Genomic DNA, 21,886 nt, shown 5'->3' with positions numbered 1-21,886 from the left:
TTAAAGTTTAATCCTTTGTTAACACGTGTATGTTAAAGTTTTTGAATTTGTAAATTTTATTATTGTTTTGCGTTCTCTGGTCGCACCACGCTCGCTGTAAGTTCGCGCGACACGTAGCATGAAAGCAAAAGCACACGTGGCAAGAGCGAAAAAAAAGTAATAACTAGCGACTCCGTGCAAGTTTCCGTGTTTTTTTTTTTCTTCTTTAAATAATGTATTATAGAATAATGATTGATATTCAATGTAAACGATTAAAAAATCTGTTCGAGAAGTAATAAATATTTCCATTTTATAAAATTTTTTTATAAAAATTAAAAATTTGTACAAAACAATGATTATTTGAAAAATTTAAACGATCAGGCTAAAGCTTGTCTAATCTACTATAATCGTGAAAAAATAAGCAAGATTCATACTATGAATCAGTGGATAATAAATAATTACTGATTTCATAAAAAAAAAGTAAAAAAAAAATTTATTGTTTCGAATTGTTGGTTGGTTGGGAGTTAATTGGAAAATTCAACGTAAATTGCACACGGCAGTGGTGCAACGGAAATGATGCAACGGAAATGGTTGGGACGGAAGGAAGTGCTTCTTGAATGTACCTACATATGTTATTAATTTAACAAAAATTTTCTAACAAAAGGTTAAAGAATAGCACTTAGAAAAAGACCAATACAAGAAGCTTACGTAGTTATAGATAAAGAAAATGATAAAGACAAAGGTAAAAATAAAAACAAAAACAAAGATGCCAAAGGAAAAAATGAAGACCAAAGTAAATTTAAACACTTTACTTATATATATAAGGGCAATGGTGAAGGGGAATATGAAGATGAAGAAAATGATAAACATAAAAGTTAAGACAAAGGGGAGGGTGAGGATCCCGATAAAAGTAAAGATGAAGATAGGGGAAGAAAGATTAAAATAAAGGTAATTATAGAGGAAAAAATATAGAGACTCAATCCGGAAACTTCTTTGGGATTTTGAAGATTTTCGGGATTCTCGGGACTTATCTATAAAATGATCGATATTTTTTATCGTTTTTGTTATCGATATTTCATCGATTTTTTATCGAAATTTTTTGTCGATATTTGTCGATTTTGTTATCGATATATATCGATTTTGTTATCGATATTTATCGATTTGTTACCTATTTTGTAATCGATATTTTTAACTAGCGTTTAACTTAAAGTTTTTTTTATCGATTTTGTTATCGATATTTTTATCGATTTTGTTATCGATATTTAGCGATGTTCATCGATTTTGTTACCGCTATTTTTATCGATTTAGTAAATATAATTATTTTGACCCTTAGGCTTCGTTTTTCTCAAAATCTGGAGCTGATGGAATCTTTGTGCTTACGGATTCGTAATCTGCACAGAGAAGTCAATCAGAAACAGCTTTAACATTTGCCGCAACAAAATTTTCACCCATTTTTATTCCCTTGTGTAATCGGTCAGTTTTCCACATTTTCTATTCTCACAAGCTTACATTATTAAAGTGGCCTTCATTAATTTATGCATTGCTCTGTATCCCTGCTGTAGGTCGTTGTACAAAAAATTTAGTTACAATAGCACTTTCCTTTGAAAACAATAGATAGACTTAATTTTAGAAGTTCAAAGTTCACGCACAGATGAGTTCGTTCACACGCCTCTTAGAGCAATGTACAATTTGTTTGTACAAACATGTATGTATTTATGTATATAAAATGTACATTATGTTTTGCCTTTGACATCTAAACAACCACAGGGGGTGGTAATTCAAAAACACGTGGCTACTAGCGCTTACGGACATTTACCCTTGAGTAAATACATATACACTCTTGTTTATCAAATGTAAATCGTCAGTGCATACGAAAAAAAGTCGGTAGTTCAAAGGTTGGCTGCGCAAATAAGAGGCCTAAGAAAATTACGCCCAAGAAGAAAACGCGAAGAAAACTTATGTACGGTATCGGTCATAGCTAAATATAGCACGCCATTTCAAAGTGAAATTGTTTGCCACTATTAATGATTTCTTTGTTTTTAAGAATTTTCAATTAAAATATAGTTAATTCTGAGACAAACTCCATACAAACCCAAGCTTAAACATTTGAAGTTCATAAACTGCAAAAAGTGCAACAAATTTACACCTATGTATATTTCAAATTTTTTCTTCGGAAGTGGTAGAATTTTTTTGAGTACACAATTTTTTAGCCCCTTCAATTTTAGTCTGATAATGTACAAATTTCAAGTGGCTACAAATTATCGTTCATTTATTAGAATTTTTGTCGCATTGGCTTCTATATAATGAATAAACTCAATTTATTTGTATATGGAAGAAATCTGCAACACCTTTGGCGAAAAAAATGCCAAAAAATCAACGGTAACTTTGAGCCACTTGAAACTTGCACATTATCAGACTAAAATTGCTTGGGCTATAAAACTGCGTATTCAAAAAAATTCTAACCCTTCGGAGAAAAAAGTTTGAAATTTGGGTGAAAATTTGTTGCACTTTTTTTTCTTTTTTTTTATTAGAGAAAGAATTGTATTTTAATTGAGAATTTTTAATAATAAATAAACAAACGTAAGTGGCACAAAATATCACACATGAAATGGCGTGCTATAAATATGACCGATACTGTATATTCGCGGTCAACTGTGTATGTTTGCGCCTGTTTTGGTTGGAACGGCGTACAAATTTCTCAAAAAGATTTTAGAAACTGATGCCGAAAAGACAGACCTTAGCCAGATATCGTCTTTCTTCATCTTATTTTTTTAGGCGAAACATGTTGCCAGAGGCAAAAAACATTGTCTAAGATGTGAGATATGTAAATCGGCTGATAGTATGCTGAGAATACTGAAATACTTAATAATCCACACAAAAATATTTTTAAGTTCTAAACAGTTTGTTTCCAAGAATGATAGAATACAAGATTGCGCCGATCAGAGAGGATTTTTGAGAATAACTTTTGTGTGACGTCACACTGGTGCAATTGCGAGAGAGAAATGCCAAAACATGAGCAAGAATGGAAGAAGAAGAAAAAATGTTGCAAGGAAAACGTAAACAAGTTGCACAAGTGTGACGTCATGCAAACAACGATTCTGTCAAATTCGTTAAGAGAGGAATAGCGGTCCGAGATCGGCGCAACCTTTGTATTCTCTCAATCGTGGTTTGTTTGCGCTGAAATTGTATTAGCTTTGCACATTCGATGTTATAACCAAACAATGGTGAAATTTGCTACGAACATTTTTGTTTGGGCATTCTCTTCACTATGCTTAGCGGATACAACAACCAGCTTTCACTATGGCGTGCTTAAAGCTCAAAAGCACAATTTGGTACAGTACGTAGTAGAAGCTTTGTTAACTAGCACATTTAAAGACATGTTCATGTATGTACATATCGTCGCTGGAATAATAAAATAGTGTAACATGAAAAGTTTAGTTTTGAGAAAAACGAATTGTAAGTTTTTATAAACCAATCGATCAACTTTAAACTTTAATTGTGCGCTTCTTATTCAAAATATTCACAGTTTGAGTACACCACGCGTTTTGCTGATTTCTTGGCTATTAATCCACAAAAAAAAAATATATCATATTAACTTAGAAATACCATTTTATCTTAGAAAATATTTATATAAAGTCATTATACACCATTATATTTGTATGGGATACACCATTTTATTTCTGATTTTACACTGTTTTATTATTGCAATTTAAAATGAAGACAGGCCAATAGAAAGCTTTAATGACCATAAGTATGTTATGGTCGAGGAATGAATAGAGAGAATAGATGTACGCGGTTCGTATTGCTAATGATTTATTAGCTCTGATCCAGTACTCCATTAACTTACAGGTTTTTATAGGAACTTACAGGAAATTGGAGCAGGAAAAATGATCCCGTACTCCAAATTCCTGCAAAATTCTGTAAATGATAGCGATTTTTGAAGAGTTGTGTAGGAAATGAAGTTGCAGGATTTTACCCGAACTTTTTCTTCTGGTAGAATCATGAAAAGTGTCAAGCGATCACTGGTTGATGCTTTTACCGGAAAAATGCTTTTTTCGTTCCCGTACTTTTTGTTGTTACTCACTATTTACTTTCACTTCAGAGAGTAATTTTGTTGTTTGACATTTTTACAGGATTTTTCACGAAAAGTATTGGATCGGAGCTATTATAAAGTGAAACCAAAAAATGCAAGTAAATAGATTCAAACGACTTGACGAAAAATGGTCATAAAAACGGTAAACGGTGTAGAGAAGTACTGAAAAAATTAAAAAAAAAAAATTTGAATATATATGTTTTATTAGTAAAAATATTATATGGACGAAAAATCTGTCACGTCCGATATGTCACATCCATTATCACGTTTTAATTCAAAATAAAATCCACTTCCTTTGCATCTGATGAAACATGAATTGGTTGTAATAATCCGTAATTTGACTTTATTTTAAGAATCCACAATCTTCCATTGCTGTTCTGGGATCGGTTTTTTGAGATCATTTTTAATTATGTACATATACATATTACCCAAAGGCAAATTGAATATAAATTGGAGACGTCGGATAGGGTCGAAGTAGAAGATTGAACTGTCTTCAGTTTTTAACAACGGTACCCTGCAGGAAATGGGACTAGTTTGTAGCTGACTCTTAATAACTAGTACTATTGTCTTTGGTATTTTTTTTATATTAAACATTTCAGTAGCACGTTTTTGCTAAATTAATACCATTTACATACATTTAAGAAGCAATTGTTTCCATTCCAACCATTTCCGTGTGTAGTTTCCGTTGCATTTACTACCAACCAAACAACCGCCGCTAAAGAAGTTTCACTTCAAAGCACCTAGATTTATTGACCACTCTGAAAATTCTTTTGGAACGCATATTTTATTTAAACCAAATTTTACCACCATTAGTTTAAAATCTAAATTTACAGTTAGAATATACGATTGCTTTAATTTTAGTATTAATAACTTACAAACAAGCTCATAATTAGATGTTATTCTCTAATCTCGCACCTACATAAATATAAATTTTTATTTCAGTTAGATATTCCGATATAACTTAATTAATACATATCCGTTCTTTGAAACTCAATTTCGGCTCGATTCATCTCAATGGAATGCCTTTGTTTATGTCGGGGGAAATGCGTCCTGTGGCTGTGGCTTGGGCTTCTGCTTCTGCTTCTTCATCTTCTTTAATGACTTTCACTCACTGTCTGCTTATGGAATTGCCAAGTGATCTCATATACTCAGGTATTATTAATTTTCTCGCTATCCTTGGTATCGTCGTCGTTACCGCCACTGACCAACAGATGCCGCAAGCAGCTACGCTTCACATACAAGAAAGCGACCAGCGCGCACAACAGGAAGGCAACACCAACCGTGCTGCCAATGAGCAAAGCGCGCGTCTTGCGATGCGATGGCACTTCGATGGTCAGCACATCGCTGGCCACCTGCTCGCCATTGATTGATGTGGCTATCACTTGTATTTTGAAAATGGCATCCTCTTTGAGATGACGTAGCTGATAGAAATTGTCGAATGTTTCGATGGTGCCGATGAGAAAATGTTCCGGTTCCTTCCACCAGCGTACGGTGTATAGACGTACAGATTCGGAACCGCGTTTTGGCTGCTGCCAATGTAGAAGCCAGCCTTGTACGTTATTGGTGGCAGACAAATTCCATGGCGGGCTAATGCTGCTTGCCAATGGATTGGACTGATGCAGGATGTTGGCTTCGTTCGATTCTATGCTCGATTCTGCGGTGATTGAATATGAAGCAGAGAGTTATCAATTGTTTTATTAACATCTTTGCTAAATAGATTTTCCAAAACTTACGTTGCGTTGAAAATCGTAGCGTTTTGCTGAACATACCATCACCGTATTTGTCCTGACTGAGCACCATTAATTCATATTCACGCCCTGGCTGCAAATTTTGTATTGTTGCTTCCATAACGTTCTTCTGAAGAATACGTAATGTACGCCATTCGGGCGATTCGGTGAAACGGTACCACACGGTGTATTCTAGATTGGGACGCAGGTATCCTGGTTAATATTGAAAAAAAAATATTAAAACATATCTATTAGTAAAAAATAATTTAAAATTCATTAACATTTTCTCGCTGGCCTTCTTAAGGATAAGCGATACCTTGCCGTGACAAATGACGCCTTAAATTTTTTAGATCCTCTCTTCTTTTAGAGGATATTGTCAGCCAAATTAGACGAATAAGAAAATAACAACAAAAGCAAATAATAGAGAACGAGGATGTGAAGATAACTATGAAAATATCTGCATTCTGACTACCCTTAAAAAGGCATTCGACTTCATGGAATCGGACCAAATCTTAATGTAAACCTGAACCAAACGAAGTAAACAAAAGGACTACATAGAAAGCGGATATGCTGGACACATTGAAAAGCCCAGCGAGTGGAGCAATGAATCCTAGCTCATTGCAAGCAGAAAAGTAGGTAGCACAATAGGTGCATTCAAACATGGTAGCACCAAACTCGCACGAGGCCGGTGAGTGATGAGCTTAACCGACGAACTTGCCAATAACAATGCCCCATAGATCGACGCAACAGACTATATGCAATTCCCAAAAGGCAATGAGACGTACCCGAGCCCTCTGCAGAAAGAAGAAGCGGTAAACAACCTGAACATGGTAGGAATATTGAAGAACCCGAGATCAGTAAGAACTGTAGAGGCGGGCGAAGTACAGTAATTATTAGTATTCGGCTCCAATACGGGAGAGGAATAGTTAGCAGCACAGACAATAATCGGCATAGCCCTGAAATCCGTTCACTGAAATACTGCAGCGTTGCACATGAACGTCGAACTCGTAGGAGTCTCCAACAGTCTTCTGATTGGCGCTGTAACCGTCTAAGTGTTTTCGGCCAAGTCCAACAAAACACGCCAGCTGTTTCTCTTCTGTGCCAACTGACGCCCAATGGAAATGCCAATGCACTTTTCTCAAGCGATGGCCTGCCGAATGCTCCTCCATGATATGCAAAAACAAATTCAGTAGTCCCTATGGGCATTCATGGTGGCATCTTTCACATTTTAAAGGCTTCCCCTTTAGGCTTACTGCTTTCCTTCCAAAAGGAGGCAATTTCATTTGTTCAAAAGTGTGGTTTAAATTTTTCCTTTGGGGAGTATACACAGGTTGGCAGAAGGAGGAAAATACCGCATTACAGGCAGAGTACTGCGACTAATAGCTTTTCTACATTTTTTTCCGATGAACCTAACTCACTGAGAAAAGCAAGGTGTGCAAATTAAGGCTCCATAGTCCAGTCGGCGTCTTCTTTTTCTGTAGACAACTGAGCCCCTAGCCCGTTAAGCGATTCTCAGATCTAATAAAGACTCTATGCAATGCATGTGCCTTTACAAATTTGTGTTATGTTACTACAGCACTAGCTGTTTAATAATGGTATTGAACTACCAAATAACTTATAAATAATCCACTGGGGCCACGATAAACAATTGTTTAAATGCTAGTAGACATCAACACTCTAAGCATCAACTAAATCAGCAAAATGAAAATAAATATGCTTTTCACTAAATCTCAATACAAAACATCACAAAACCGTCTACATACATACGTAAGTCATCAACAACAAAACTCTTGGGGGCAATCAACCAGAAAAATTCCGTTGACTGGAAATTCATTCAACCGACGCCAGTAGCAGAAGCAGCATCAACACCACATAAATTTACCTATAAACAGCATTGAGCAATGTACTCATCAACATAGTAGAGTTTACTTAAACAAGGTGAATGCACCGATTTAAAAAGAGGAAGTGTGCATGCGTTTGTACTCACCTGGTTGCCAGCGTACCGTTATCGCTGTTTCCGTGCTATTCGCCGTTAAATTGTAGGGTGGGCGCGGTGCAATATTCTCGATCATCAATTCCGTTTCGGCAGTTATGGTCGCTGCTTCATTAGTGGCCGAACATTCGTACATACCCCGATCTGTTTCGATCAAATTCGTTATGATTAAATTGCCAGCATTGACGGTGTGCCGTTCGACGGGTAGTAGGCTGCCATCCTTCTATGAGTGAGTGGGGCGGGGTGAGAGAGTGAGTGAGGGAAAAGTCAAAAAAGAAACGTACAGAGACATTTTGTTGATAGTATTAGTTTAATCTAAACAAAGGTAAAACTAATTCGTATGCATTGAAGTGTATTGTGCGAACTAGTTTGTACTAAAGTGAAGCAGTGAGTAGCGGCAAAGGTGCATAGAGAATGGAAATAACACAAAAGTGTCGATTGTGTATTTGTGTTTTTGTGACTATGTAGCAAATAAGTTTATAATAGTTAATGATTTTGGCGCCAGCTGTGATTCGCATTCAAAGGCTCGTGGAGCTCGTGGAGCTCGTGCTTGGCGTTTAGATGTTTTCAAAGAACACATTTTCGTATAATGACCTTTTGTATGCCAGTTGGAGTGGCGTTGTGTGTGCGTGTATCAAACAGTTCAAAGAGCGAAGTAGTCAATGGGTTTATTTAGCAAAAGGTTGTATATAACATATACTAAATATTTGTCACTAGTATTACAGAATATATGAAAATTAGAAATAAACTAACGAGAAAATTCACTTAACTTCCGCGATCGTGAGTGACTGAAATTTGCGCTGGCGTGAGCGTGCGTGAGTTAGATTTTCCGTCAATCACGCCATTTTCACATATCTATGTATGTATGTACATTAGGGTGGCCCAAAAGGAGTAAAGTTGGAATTTAAATGCTCTCACCCCTTAGGATTGTTCTACGTCGGAACAAAATACACTCCTATTTATTAACGGACTTCCAAAAAAGGAGGAGGTTATCAGATCGTCGGAATATTTTTTATTTTTTATTTTTATGTATGTTACCGCATAACTTTGGACCACGTCAACCGATTTCGATAATTATTTTTGCATGGGAAAGGTAGTGGCTCGGAGGTGGTCCATACTGATCTGGTTTAGATACGATAATTATATTTATTTAAATAAAGTTTCAATTTGAAAAAAAAAAAAATAAAAAATTGGTAATCGACCTTCCTGCTTAATCAAGTAACGCCTCATCGCCTGGACATAAATGAGCAGTGGAATTCCATCTCCCAATAAAGTGGTTTAAGAAGAACAAGGCTGCCGGGGCCGACAATATAACGGCTCAGCTAGATCATAGGTAGACAAACTCCTTCGCTACTTCAAAGTTATAGCTGCCAATAATGACGAGGGTCCCAAAACGCGTGTAGTCTTTTATGTTGCAGGAGGTTCTTTGTCTTGTCCCCACTCACAGATAGCCCAATCTTTTTAGCTACTCTTACTTAACTGGAAAATGCTGCAGTTACGTTCCTTAGTTTCCGGCAGCCGATTGTTGATAGCATCTGCATACGCCAGAAGCATAGTTCCTTTGCTAAAAGTAGTCCTGCTGCGATTCATATTGACAGCATCAGATAGAAAAAGTCGCAGGCGAGTGAATCGCCTTGTCTAAAACATCGTTTGGTGCCGAACGGCGCACAAAGGTTCTTCCCAATACACTGAGATTCCAGGCTCTGGGGGGCCTTGTTGTTCTTAAGCCGCCTTATTGCTGTTCTCACCTTGTATTAGTCGAGTAGACGGACTTGAGCTTAGTTCCGAGTACTCCTTCATAAAATGCGCCATCTGTGTCGCCAAGTATACTCTGGACATCTATTGCCAGATCACCATCATTATCTTTGCAGGAGCTAGTAAGTAAACCAAGTAGTAAGTAAGTATACTTACTTCTGGACTTCCGCAGTGTCTTGCAGGCAGAAAAAACTGCTGTCAAGGAAGCGGTGAATACACTGCTAAGCGCAGCGAACCTGAATGGTATACCGGTGCGCTCGTAATCTCTAAGGGACCTCTCTATCTACCACGTCGGAATACTTCTTAATAAGCATACTTTGGGTGCTGGGTCAGAGTGACAGAGCGGTAAACTGCGTACCTGATGACTTGGCAAGAAAACTCACCACTGAAATGTTATTACCAGATATGGTGGGGGCTCTGACAGGCGCTTGTGCGATCAGTATTCACGCGGTAAGACTAGGAATCTCAATAGATCTTTTTATATCAGCTGCCAAGAGGAAGATGAGATGGATTCATCTAAAAACTTTCTACAAGAATGTTCGCGTGGCTAGGGTCTAAAAATTTTGGCTCGCACTTCTTAACTAACCCCGCTTCACCGATAAAATTAATGGTCTCCATTTATTGTTTCTAGGTATCACAAAGGACATTCTCTTAATTGTCCAAGTGTGTCCCTTGCCTGGGCAACCACTATAACCTAAGTACCTCTAAGCACTCCAAGCCTAAAGAGAACTTTTAATTTTTAAGATACCAGTTCACCTGTGCTGTTAATAGCAAGTTTTCCCATACTTAAGTTATTTTTGGCAAGACCAAGATATATTACATAGATCTTCTCACAAATCCGTCTTTAGCTGTGCTTGGCAGAGTGTATTTCGGTTGTTTCTTTATTGATCTCTGTCACACCCTTTGCTCCAATGTAACTTCATTGTTTATTCTTTTAAAATCAAGAAAACGACTTCCTTCTTGGTTCTCTACTAAATTCGTTTAATCTTGCATCCACAAGCCACCTTTCACCCGATTAACTTACCACACCACACCACACCATTAATCGTTGTATGTAAACCATTTTCATGCCTGTTGGCGAATTGCCAGCTCAACGATTGATCTCTATGCTGTAAGATTCTACAACACTGTTATCATTAAATTTTAACCAACCAATCAATCACGTTTCAAAACTGCCACTATCGAGCACTCCTCTTTGTACACGTACCGATGCCCCCGATGCGGCGCAACATGGTGTCGTCAACAATGAATTTTAGTCAATACCGTTGTGCTGCATTTTACGCACTTTAAGCCACTTTCCAATTTATTTCCGTCACTCTATATACCGATGGTTTGGCAGCTATGCCATACGCTCCTATCTTTGTACATTCTTATATTTGTACTCGAGGTTGCCACTTCATCAAAATTTTTTGTACCGCAATATATAAGTAAAAAGGCCCAAAATAAAATAAAATTTACCATTTTTTGCCGTCCAACAAAAATACATATATACAGTGACTCAAACAAGTGACCACGTGTTGATTTTTTTGAAGTGAAACTTCTTTAGCGGCGGTTGGTTGGTTGGCTGGGAGCGAATTGGCAAATTCAACGGAAATGGTGCAACGGAAATGGTGCAACGGAAATGGTTGGGACTGAAACAAGTGCTTCTTAAGTGTATGCACATGGTGATAATTTAACAAAAAACAAGAATGAAAGTAAAGGTGAGTACGTACATAGATAAAGACAATATAAAGGCAAAGTTAAAAATAAAATCAAAAACAAAAATGCATAAAGATAAAGGCAAAAATTAAGATAAAGGTAACGCTTTACTTATATATATAACGGCAAAGCTGAAGGGGAATATGTAGATGAAGAAAATGACAAACATAAAAGTTAAAAGATAGATAAATATAAGGAAAAAAATGAGGATGAGAATACCGATAAAAGTAAAGATGAAGATAGAGGAAGAAAGATTAAAATACAGGTAATTATAAAGAAAAGGATATAGATAGAGACATAGAGACTCGATCTGGGAACTATTTTGAGATTTTAGAGTTTTTCGGGACTCTCGGGACTTATCGATATAACAGTCGATATTTTTATCCGTTTTGTTATAGATATTTTTATCGATTTTGTTATCGAAATTTTTATAGATTTTGCTATCGGTATGTTTGAAGCTTATCGATATAAAAATCGATATTTTTATCGATTTAGTTATCGATATTTTTATCGACTTTGTATCGATTAAGTAATCGACATTTTCTACAATTTTGTGATCGATATTTTTTGTCTATACTGTTATTGGTTTTGTTATCGATATTTGTTATCGAATTCGTTAACGATATTTTTATTGATTTTGTTATCGATTTGGTCATCGATTTTGATATCGATTATTTACCGATTTTGTTATCGATATTTTTATCAATATTTTTATCGATTTTCTAATCGATTTTGCTACCAATATTATTACATACCCAAAATTGTTCTAAAGATTCAGATCAGAAAGTTTAAATTTTGATGAAAACTTTTAAAATTTTCCTAAATTTTGTATAATGTTTGAAACTGTGAGTGCAGCTTATTTAAATGAAACTTTGCTTCAAAAAGGCCCAAAACAAACCAAAAAGGCCCAAAGGCCCAAACGGAGAAAAAGGCCCATATTTTGTACAATTTTACCAAAGTGGCAACCGTGTTTGTACTACATATGTATACATATGTTTTCACACACATGTAGGTACTTGGAGCATTTGCACGGAGAGCAGCATTGCGCTTGTGGTTGCAGCACTTGCAATTACTGACCAGCAGCTGGTTGGCATACTGATGCCGCATCAACGCATACGCACCTAACTACCAACGCAATTTGGTACATTTTCCGCTGCCATACGCACCCACTGCACTTTACTCACTGCTAGCTGTTGTTCAATCCCTGCCAGACTGGGTTGTTGTTAGACTTACATGTGTACATACATGTGCAGCTACATTAGGGTGGCTCTTAAAAATATCAAATTATATGTGTGTTATGTATAGGACGTTCCTGCATTTTGTTCTATATACAAAATAAACACTTCCACGAAAACTTGAACTAATTTTTAAGGCTTGCCATCTGATAAATCTTACATATACTGGATACCTATTCATATAAATTCATAAAATCACTCAGTCAAATTCAAAATTTTGTCGAATTTAGCAATAAAAAAATAAATATATTTTTAAAACACTAAAATTTTTTCGTGGTCTTACATATTTACTTTGCACGTATGACAAAGTAAACGGATGCCTCATGGAGTTGATATTTTTCAAAGGCCACCCCAATGTGCATACAAATCTATTTCGTAGTAGCAACTGTACTTACTCGGCTCCAGACAATTGTCGGCCGATTGTTTCCGTCTCGGTCAATGGCTTCGCATGGCAATTCGGCTGTTTCGCCCAACTTTTGTATGTAAATAGGTTTCGGTGTTATACTGAATATTGGCGGTCGCAACACAATTACACTAATTATGGGCGATGGTCCATCCGTTCCCAGGTCATTGTAGGGTGTGCATGTATAACTGCCCGCCGTACTCTCGTCCACTTTGGAGAAATACAGACTGCCGTTGCTTTTGTAGAAAACGCCCTGTATAAATATAATAAAAAAGTGAAAATAAGATGAGTCGTGAATATGTATGAAATGAAAATAAATCAAGGTGATTGACTCGGTTTTTCGAAATTGTGTTCCGCCGTTTTTTTTTCGAATATCGAATAAATTGGATTTTTTTTAAAGAACAAACCGGTTTCTTCATATCATAAAAATCTTGACCTCTAAATAAAAGTTTTGCGATTTTTGAAGTTTTCGAGGCTTTCTCCAGTTTAAGGGAAACTCCTAAATAGTTTTAAAAATATATCTTAGGTTATTTGTGGTTGAACAACATATCATATTTGATTCCAATAAATGAAAGTTTGACGCTTAAACATTTTCTACGTGTTTGACCGAGCTTCTTATGCAATTCGTGTTTTGCTTACCTATGTTGTGACACAACTGAAGAGATTTCGCTTTTACTTCACCTCGGAAGAAGGGGTCAGTAAAAGTGCAATAAATTAATAAAAAAAAATTAAAAGAAGACTAAACTATCTTTGCTGTTAAATATCGGTCATTACTTCATACCAATATAAAAATTTTCACTGAGTGCAAATTGTGTAAAATCAAACTAGTTTTTAGTAGTTTTTTTTTTAATTTCAAAATAAGGAACCAGTTTTTTTTCAAATTGAAATTTTTCGAATAACTCGAAAACCGGGCTTGAAAAAAAGCGATTAATCGAACAACCTAGTTTTAGCGGTTAAGCTGTGGTGTGTGTGAGCTTCAATAGCTCATATTTTTGATTTTTTTTTTTTTTTGATTTTTTTATTTTATTATTCTATTGAGACTAAATTCCGTTAAAAGTACATCTTAAGAGCCACCCTAATGTTTTTATTTTTTTCTGGTATCTATAAAAATGTCATTTAGGAGATCTTTTTTTTCGAGAATATTTTTAATCTTTTTATAATCACATTTATTTTTCGGTAAATAATATTCATTATTTTGGACTTTTTTGGTAATTTTTTATCGATTTTATTGACACAAAATGTTTTGATCATATTAGCGGTCTCATGCTCGTTTTGAACCCTCTATGGTCTACAAAATAAAATCTGAGAATAATGGTTTTAATATGACTAAAGAATTTAAAGTAATGGTTCCGTACGTCTTGCGGACTACGCCCCTCGTGTAGTTGTCTAGTTGGAGAATATGATCATGAAGAAAAAAATATCTGCATTAATTTGAATTAATTTTTGCATAAAAATCGACCCGATTTTTTTTTAGTTGTTTTCCTTTTGAAGATAGCGTGCGATATGTAAGTATGTAAACGAAGATAACTATTATTTACATCGTGTGGTAGTCAATAATATCCACATACAGATATCAATATATACGCGATACTAGGGACCAAAAATAGTAAAACTGCCTTTTTAGTACTTCTCTCTGACGCCGGAATTTTTGAAAAGGATTTTGAAAGTTCAAGTGTAGTACATGATTAATAAATAAAAATGTTTTAAAATTTCATTGCAATGTAGATGGCCTAAAAATTAAAGAGAAAATTCTGTTGAATTAGAAAAAGTTAAATTTTTTGGTACATAAGGACGAAAAATTTGCTTATTTATTTTCGAAAACATTATATTTTAACATTGGTTTCCGTCCTCCTTACATTATTAGCTCAAAAAAAAAAATTTAAATTAAATAAATCCGCGTTTTCAATACGTCTGTCCACGTGAACCAAAGATAAAAAAAAAATTCTTTCAATTCAACAGAATTTTCTCTTTCCTGATACTCATCTTGTTATTCCACATTGCACTAAATTATTAAAACAAAATATTTAGTTAATCATATCTTTCAAAGTCTTAAAAAAAATATACTGGCGTCAGAGAATAAAACTAAAAAGGCAGTTTTACTGTATTTTGACCCCAGTTTCGTGAGCTGAGTGTTTCGTGTGTTTTTAAATTTTCTTTATTTTTGTTGCAAGGTGCTATATTCTTGAAACAGAAGTTATGTAGATATCGATTTTTTAAACTCTTAAACGATCAAAAATACATACCGGTACATTATATGAATCGAAGAGTAATCCATCTTTTTCCCAGCGCAGATTTTTCAATGGCGGATTGGCGCGAAAATGACAATCAAGTACCGCTGGCTGACCAAATGGCAGGTAAACCTCGGGTGGTGCATAAATCACTTTGGCCTTATCTGAAAGCAATGCAACGTAAGCAATGACAATGACAGCAAAAACGCTATGCGACAGATAGTACAAAAAAAAAATGCACACACATGCACGCAAACTTTCGCACACAAACAAAAACGGTGGTATTATAATGCATACAATGATATGGACATGTAAGCTGTTTATAGCTGCGTATACGTATGTAGTATACATACATATATACATTAGGGTGGTCCAAAATGTTCAAAAATTTAAATCAATATTTTTCTCTCTCTGTTTCTATTCAGGAGATTCTCAATAATAGTACGAATTGTTTATTTAACCATTTTTTCATATTAACTATATTTATACGTACGCCAAAAATCCCCAAAAAATGCAATAACGGACCAATGAAAAATCTTAAGTATTAAAACATGGTTAAATAAATAATTGAATATTATCACTGAAAGTTTGCTGAACAAAAACCAGAGATTTCATCGAAAAATATTGTTAAGAAGTTTACTTTCTACCTCCATATAAAATACATGAAAATTTTTGAGCACTTTAATCGATCTGTAATTATTATTTTTTTGATTCCAAAACAATAAATATATGGGTACATTTTTTCGATATAGAACAATCCTAGCGGGTGTGAGCATTAAAATTCCGACTTTATTGTTTTTGTAACACCCTAATGTACATATGTATACGTACTAACACACGCTTACCTGCTACCATGAAAATTTGCTGCTACTTTGCTGTACTAATATGCAGTCGCATCGCAAGCACATTCATACTTACATACATATGGGCATGGGAACTTATTTACCCACGCATATACGTACATACATACATACATACATACAAACCCAAGCATACGGCCACATTCACTTACATTGTATGTTGAGGAATGCTTTGGCAAATTGAAACTCGCCCTCTGTATTGTTGACACGGCACTCGTATTCACCTAAATCGCTCATCATAGTCGGATCGATGCTGAGGCTGCCATCGGGGCCCGTATGACAACGACGTATTAAATCCTGTACTTCCTCTAGTGGCGTGCCATCTTTGAACCAGCCAATTGTCGATGTTTCTGGGTATTTCATTACACAATGGAAGAAAGCTGTTTGACCCTCCATAATCGTTTGATTCACTGGCGGTATTTTTATGAGCGAGCCACCTGTTTATGCGAAGAGAAAATGAGGAAAAAGTTTAAAGGTGAGAAGCAAAAAAAAAAATTTAAACGAACAAAAGAACGGCTAAATATAGATGTGTATGTGAAGCCCTATTTGTTGTTGGCACAGCATGCTTTCGTATTTTAGCTATAAATACTCGTACTTGCAACAACATATTTTTGCAACTAAGCACGCAGAGCTCAATGCATTTAGTTTTTTTTTGCAGGACTCCCTATTTATTGTTAGCCAATTTCTGCGCTTGGATACTCTTGCACGTATATAATTTTTTTTTTTTTAGTATTTTCTGATGAGATTACCGCAACTTAAATCTATTTTTATTCTGCACCTTTTTGGTCGCTCACTTGTTTTGTTATTTTTTCGCTTGTCATAGTTACTCACCTTGCACGGCTAAATGGAAGAGCGTACCATTGTTGCGTACACTTGGCGTACGATTGGGGAAGATGATTTGGCAGTGATACCAACCCTGATCCGATTCACGTATGGCAGTGAGATTAACAGATGCTTTTCCATATTCCGGATGATTGGTGACAAGGCTTAAGCGTCCATTGAAAAGTTCACTGGTGATGGACTCACCCTCGTACCAGGTGAAGATTTTTTTATTCTGAAAGAAAGTGGGGGATTATGTAAAGATTTTAAATGGTTTCATAAAGTTTGTATTGTACATTTTGCAATAAAATATTTTAAAATAGAGAAAAGGGGACAGTTTAAATATCAGAGCGCTCCGTATATGGAGTGAAAAAGAAATTAAAAGGCAGTCAAAAGGTTTTTTGTTCTTGACTTGTTCAAAGACTGTAAATATTTGAATTTAATTGAAAAAATTAGTGTGTTCATGATTCTTTAAATATCAAAATTATTTGAACAATATCTAAGCGAAACTGGGAATGGCAACGTTACTCCCCAATATTCACAATACTGTTTCTTAAAATGTCAGACTCGATTGACTCAAATAAATTTAAGTGAAATTTATGAAATTTGAAGAAAAAATAATTGCTTAGATTTTATGCATACAGCCCATTATTATTATTTTTTCATAAAAATTCTGAAATGAATTTTCATTTGAAACTTTTTTTTATAAAAATAAGCAATTGAAAACCAACTTTTGGAACGTTCGCTTAACTCACGAGCACAAACGCTGATTATTGGGCCCTGCAAAGAATTTACCAAAAATAAAGTCGCAAAAAATTTTGTTTTTGAATTTCACTGTGGTTTTTCACGCTTGCCTGGTTATCTGGTTAAATATAATTTCTCATTAGGAACCCTTTTCGCAGCTTCCCAACACCGAAAAAAATCAACCAAAAATTGGTAAATATTACTAAATCTAAACTTGAAAAGACATCAAAGTGATTTTCGTTTAATATTATTATAAAAAATTCTTAAAAATCAACGGTAATTTTAGCCATTTGAAACTTGTTGTTTATTCTACTAAAATTCAAGCTGCGTACTAAGAATTTTTCTAGGGGAAAAGGTCCACAATTTTACGAAAGCTTGCTGATTTTTTTTTAAATATTGTACAAGGTTCGAAAGTTGGATTTACACGGGTGTTGTTAAAGAAGGTACTATGAGGTGGTTCACACTTGCCTGGTTATCTGGTTAAGTTATTATATTTTTATTCAGTTTATAACAATAAAATACACTACAGAATAGTAATTTTTAACCAAATAACTTGATAACCAAGCAAGTGCGAACAACCTGTATATTTTTATAAAAATATAACCAAAATTAAATAACAAAAAATAATAATATGTTAAAATTTGTCAAATGGCGGCTATAATTTTTTCGACCACTGTATATTCAGTAACTTAAGTTAACTTAATATTTTGGTCAACCTGTTTCTATACTTACCGTAAGCAACTTCAGAGTTTAGATTCTTAAGTTACGACCTTACTGAAATTGAGAGCGGTTCTATTTCTCAAAAATAAATGAACGCAAATGTACTTTTTTGCATGCATTTTTTTGATGTAAAATTTTAGGCGATAAACTCTCAAACAGCTAACAAAGAAAATACAAAAAAAAAATATTTCCGCTTTTGGCTTAAGTTGACGTGTTGAGTAATCATTGATGATTTCTTATGGCATGTTACATTAAGTTAAGTCTAGACTAACTGAGCTTCACACGGAAACGGCTGGACGGATTTTCACTTCATTCACTTGATTCATGCGATTGACACGAAAATCTAACTCACGCCAGAAAAAATTTCAGTTACGCACAATCACGATAGTTATGTGATTTTCTCAAAAATTCGCTCATGTTCACGCGTGAAAGAGCGCGACATGACGTGTTATGTAGAAATTCACTTGTTTTTTTCATCTCTATTTGGAATAATTTTTTTTTCGTATGTTCCACGTTGAGGACCAAATGGAATTCATCCTACAACTTTTTCAACTGGAAATATAAGTTTTGTACAACAACATTTCCAGTAAGTACCAGCAGCGAGAGCGTAGACACAAAATTGTGAGTAAAATTGAGAGGAAGAAAAAATTGTCAGAAATAGTTATTGAACACAAAACTAGTAAGAATTTGCAGCTTACACCATAGTGTCAATTTTATATGGTTAAATGTTGCTAGGAATAATTCTCATCGTAATAACAGCAAAAAAAAAATTTACTTTGGAAATAAATTATTCATCAGTACTTTCATTTTATTAATTTTATTTTGTGCTATTATACACCAACTCTTAAATTACAATTTGTAAATAAAAAATGATTAAAACATCTTCGTGTCACTAAGTTTTCGTGCCCAAAGTTGGCAGTCTAATAAATAGGCAACATAGACGATGCGTCTGACTCGCGAGTCAACTGTGTACGCGTTGACTCGCCTTCCGACGAAACACAGTTGAGTCAGTCATAGTCATGACGGGAGTCATGTTGGTGTAACTAACAAACCAAGAATTTTTCGTTTTATTAAGACCCGTTAAATACGTTGCTTAATTTTTACCTGATTTGGTAAATTTTTTTGATCGATTTTGGTAAATTTTATTTTTTTCTAACATATCCATTTATTTTCAAACAACGATACAAACTTCTTTGCTTATGCTTAATTTATGAAGAAAGTACTTGTACCATATGTTTGTTTTTTTTTTTTTTCTAATAAGGTCATGAAGCTGACAGCAATACTCTCAACATTTATATTTTCAATAGAGCAGTTGAATACCATTTGCGAAATATAAGTATCAAAAATTTCAACAAATACCATTTTTAATGCCTTCCTAATTGCGGCGTATGAATTTATTTGCATGCAATTTCTAGCACACAAATAGTGTGATTAAGAGCATGCATGTTGGCTCATAAAATATGAACTGCATACAAAGTATGATACCATGTAGTAGAAATACAAATATGTACAATGTACAATTTCAGATTGCTAATCAATAGATGTTTACGCATATTAATCTCGTCGTTTAAAGTACAAAACCGCATATCAAGAAAATGCTAAACCTCGTATGTGAGGTTGCCCAAATTTTATAGGAGAGAGTAAAACTTGTCTTATTTCTCTTTTATCATTAACTAATTTTTCTTCTTATCGATCTTTAGTATGAATGGATAGGGGCGTGATTCCAGCAGCTATCGGAAGCAAATATCTTTTTTGGACAAATTCCAGTTGTGTACTTTAAACGACGATATATATACATATTAGGGCATTCGATTATTCGCCGCTTTTTCGAAAACCGGTTTCAGAGTTATTCGCGATTTTTAAATTAAAAAAAAAACCGATTTTTTTTACATAGTTTTCATCAATTGAATATTCAAGTCATAACCAAAAATTACAATAAAACTTTTAACAATAAATATAGCTTTTCTTTGCAAAATAAGTGCAACGTTTTTTTTTTACTGAAATCAAAAATGATCCATAATCAAATAGCCTAGCATATAATTTTAAAACTGTTTAGGGGTATCCCCTGATATGGAAAAATTCTTGAAAACTTAGAAGAACTCAGAACTTTTATTGAGAACTTAAAATTTTAATAAAACGAAAAAACGGGTTTGTTCGATAAGAAAAAAATCGGTTTATTCGATATTCGAAAAATTCAATATTTCGTAGAAATGGTACAGAATTCTTGAAAATCAATATTTTTCGATCGAAAAACTCCTTTTCTCTGTAAGAGACTGTCTATAATAATACCCAATTGCTTATTTTACCATTTTCTCATTCTAACGATATTTATGGCTCCCTCTCCCTCCCCCCATTGCATTTCTAAATATTTTTTGATTAAAAAAAACAGGGATATATTTTTTATACGTAACAATTATGGGGGGCTAGATCATAAAAATTCTGACTTTACTTACATATTTTGGAACACCCTAATGTACATCCATATATGTATCTATGTATACCATTTGGGCTGTCAACAATTAATCCCACATGCAGATGAATTTGACAATGCAATAGCCTATTGCTTATTATTTTTAATGCATTTTGCATATGTACTTGTAGATACTTGTACATACATATGTAGTATGTATCTTTTCCACAAATGCAGAGATCAAAGCAGTGAGCAAATTACATTTCATTGAGTATTGCGGCATTTTGTTGCGGAACATGTTGTCTGCCAAGCCCTTCCATTTACATATATACATGCGCACATACATTTGTTTGTATCTATGTATCTTCCTATTACCATTTGTCATTGGCTTTGTTTATTCCGCCTGTTTATTTCACTAATTCAATTGACCGCCCGCTGTGTGTGGTTCCGGGTTGTGGGGGGAGTAACATTGAAGCAGTGTTCGAACAAAGCACCCAAATATGTAGGTACAGTAAATGCAAGAGCATATCGTTTCATATTGTTGTTGTTGTTGTTGTCATTTCCCTAATACTCAATGAATGCAGTTGCAGCAAATACAATTTACAAATTCATAAATGATTGCGCGTGCATACATACATACATACATACATACACATATGTATATGAGTGATTGTCTGCTTTTGAATTAGCCCGCAGGTCTGCTTTCATTATCAGCAGTGCGATGCGATGACTACTGCAGACAAAACATTGGCCTGACATTGAATGTGAATCTGACTGAATCTGAGTTGGCATGCGAATCTGCAACGGTGCGCAAATTTTTAATCTTTTTTATTTGCGTTTTTTTCTTGCCATATCTACAATTCTTATCAAAGGAATGATACATCAATGCAAAATGTGCAAATCAAAAGGGCGTTCTGCACGCATTTCAATTCAATTCCAGTTTTTTATGCGAGAAAAAAAATGCTGAAATTCATACACTTATGGGAGTTGGCCTGACAAAATAGCAGTAGCACTAGTAGCAGCAGCAGCAGCAGCAGCAGCGGCAGTGAAGCATTAAACTGTTGGCACGCGTTTCAATTATGGAGCTTTGCTTTTAGCAATTCGCGGTATTCGATGTTGGGTGCCTCTGCGGCGTAGAGGCATTGAAAAAGCCAGCAGACCATGAAAATGGAATTTTTTTCGTGCGATATAAAGGAGATGGGCAAAATACTTTTATAGTGAA

At 34.8% G+C, this 21,886-nt stretch overlaps 1 protein-coding gene across 1 annotated transcript; it reads right to left on the bottom strand.

Annotated features, from left to right (window-relative positions):
- Window positions 1–4,836: 4,836 nt before the first annotated feature.
- bdl (borderless) lies at window positions 4,837–19,287 on the bottom strand. Its single transcript, XM_017630259.1, has 8 exons — window positions 19,240–19,287; window positions 16,803–17,025; window positions 16,124–16,408; window positions 15,127–15,275; window positions 12,876–13,136; window positions 7,787–8,015; window positions 5,806–6,012; window positions 4,837–5,726 (listed from the first exon to the last, which is right to left on the bottom strand). The coding sequence occupies exons 1-8, from the start codon at window positions 19,285–19,287 to the stop codon at window positions 5,221–5,223; spliced, it is 1,908 nt and encodes a 635-aa protein (XP_017485748.1). The 3' UTR covers window positions 4,837–5,220.
- Between the last annotated feature and the right edge of the window lie 2,599 nt (window positions 19,288–21,886).

The sequence above is a fragment of the Rhagoletis zephyria genome, unplaced genomic scaffold (genome assembly GCF_001687245.7).
Source record: "Rhagoletis zephyria isolate East Lansing unplaced genomic scaffold, Rhagoletis_zephyria_1.1 Rzeph_scaffold_07540, whole genome shotgun sequence".
Lineage (NCBI taxonomy): Eukaryota > Metazoa > Arthropoda > Insecta > Diptera > Tephritidae > Rhagoletis > Rhagoletis zephyria.
This window is presented reverse-complemented; position numbering and strand designations above follow the sequence as displayed.